Consider the following 1,920-nt stretch of genomic DNA (forward strand, 5'->3'; position numbering starts at 1 on the left):
GATATGCATGAGTTCGGTTCTGTACTTTTCAGGCTCTGAAGAAGATGGGTGTATGTAATTCAATGTAGTACAGGGAGGATTTGATTATAGTTAAGCAGGGAGTTCTTTCACTTTCTTGAAATACACCTTTCCTTTCTTTTCCTTTCCTTTCCCTTTCCTTTCAGGACTCTGAAACAAGTGTTCTATAAAACACCTATGTATAAGGGAACACAAGATAATTTCAGATATTTTTCTACATGTAGATGGATTAGATGTTCTACCACACATTATATCCCACCAAGCTCTGACACTGGAAGGCATGATGCCTGCATTCTTTATTTAAGATGTTCCTCTTCATAACTTGAAGGTAGGCCCCAGTTTTCATAAGGATGAAGTATTTCAGATGGTCCAACCCTGCAGAAGAGGAGTACTGTCACTTTGAGCAACTAACAGCAAAAAATGTGCTGCCATATTATCACTCAACAACCAGAGATCCTTTTTTTCTGGAAGTGCGGATTAAATCTTCTGAGGGTCGATAAGAAAGAGAAGTCATCTTTGTCGACAAACTGGAATGCCTGACATTTGGAGGGATATATTTGAGTAGCTGAAGGAAATATTTTCTAAAGTTTTTTCCCCAAAAGCCATAAAAGACAGGATTCAGGCAGTTGTTAAAGTAAGCTAAGCAGATTGTGAAGGGCATAGCTGTATCCACAATATCTTCAACATCACAGCTCTTAATCACATCAAGCTGAATCAGCACATCTATAAAAGTAAATATTTGATGAGGAATCCAAGAAAAAAAGAAAAAAAGAACTATTGCAACAATCAACTTGAAGATGTCATCACCTCTGCCGTTATTCTTCTGAAACTGGTAAGCCTTTTTCAGAGTTTTCCAGATTAATATGTAGCTTATTAAAATGATCACAAAAGGAATTAAGAAGCCCAGAATATTTTTAGATAGGCCTAATCCAATGTTCATAGTTATGGGATTGGTTGAATTCCTGCGTGTGCCATACCAAAAAGCACATACTGTGATGTTTTCATTTTCAAGGACATATGCACGGCGGTGAATCCCAACAGGCAAGCTGGCAAGGACTGCCAGTAGCCAGATAATGATGCAAGTTACCCGGGCAACAAGCATTGTGCGTCGAAGGCGGGCCTTCATGGGATGCACTATTGTTAAGTAACGATCTACACTGAGGCACGTCAAGAGAAAGACGCTGGCATACATATTGAAGGTTGCTGCAACTGAAGCAATCTTACACAAGCAGTTGCCAAAAGGCCAATGGTATTTCATGGCTGTTGTAGCTGCCCATAATGGTAGAGTTACTAGGAAACACAGATCCGCCAGAGCTAAATTAAGCAGAAATACACTGGCCACAGTTTTCAGTTTCATGTAGAAGTAAATGATAATCACAACCAAGCTGTTTCCAAATATACCAATGATGAAGATGATGCTGTAAACAGTCGGAACCATAACAAAAATGTAGCTGTGTCTTCCCATGGAGGGACAGTCAATGGGATTCTTTTTATCCGTGTCTTCTGCAGAGATATTTAGATTCATTGTGATCAGTTTTGCTAGAGGCTGTATGGGAAATTGATACCAACAACACCTGAGAAGGGAAAATTAAAAGGTTATTATTCTTGTTTTCTGGTTCAATGTATTAAAAGCACTCATGTGACAGCTCCTTAACACTATTTTAAACTACTATAATACATCAGGTCCCTTTGATGGATTAGATAATTTATCCAGTAGTTTGGTCTCCTCTGACATGTAAGCTGTCATTGGGCAGAGACCATATTAAACTAGCTGAGTGTGCCCAATGATATCCCTGAAGCAACACTTTTGCTTAGTATTACATTGTATTTTATGGTTGCTTCCCATTCATCCATTTGTTGATATAACAAATTAAATAGCATACAGACTTAAGCTTTGGACTG

The 1,920-nt window shown here is 38.5% G+C and overlaps 1 protein-coding gene across 1 annotated transcript; it reads right to left on the reverse strand.

Moving 5' to 3' along the window:
- Nucleotides 1-450: 450 nt before the first annotated feature.
- AGTR1 (angiotensin II receptor type 1) lies at nucleotides 451-1,543 on the reverse strand (the record flags this gene model as incomplete). The annotated part of the gene is made up of 1 exon (XM_081329912.1): nucleotides 451-1,543. One exon carries the CDS (start codon nucleotides 1,541-1,543, stop codon nucleotides 455-457), a length of 1,089 nt encoding a protein of 362 aa, XP_081186038.1. The 3' UTR covers nucleotides 451-454.
- Between the last annotated feature and the right edge of the window lie 377 nt (nucleotides 1,544-1,920).

The sequence above is a fragment of the Vipera berus genome, assembly GCF_964194415.1.
Source record: "Vipera berus genome assembly, chromosome: 5".
Classification (NCBI taxonomy): Eukaryota; Metazoa; Chordata; class Lepidosauria; order Squamata; family Viperidae; genus Vipera; species Vipera berus.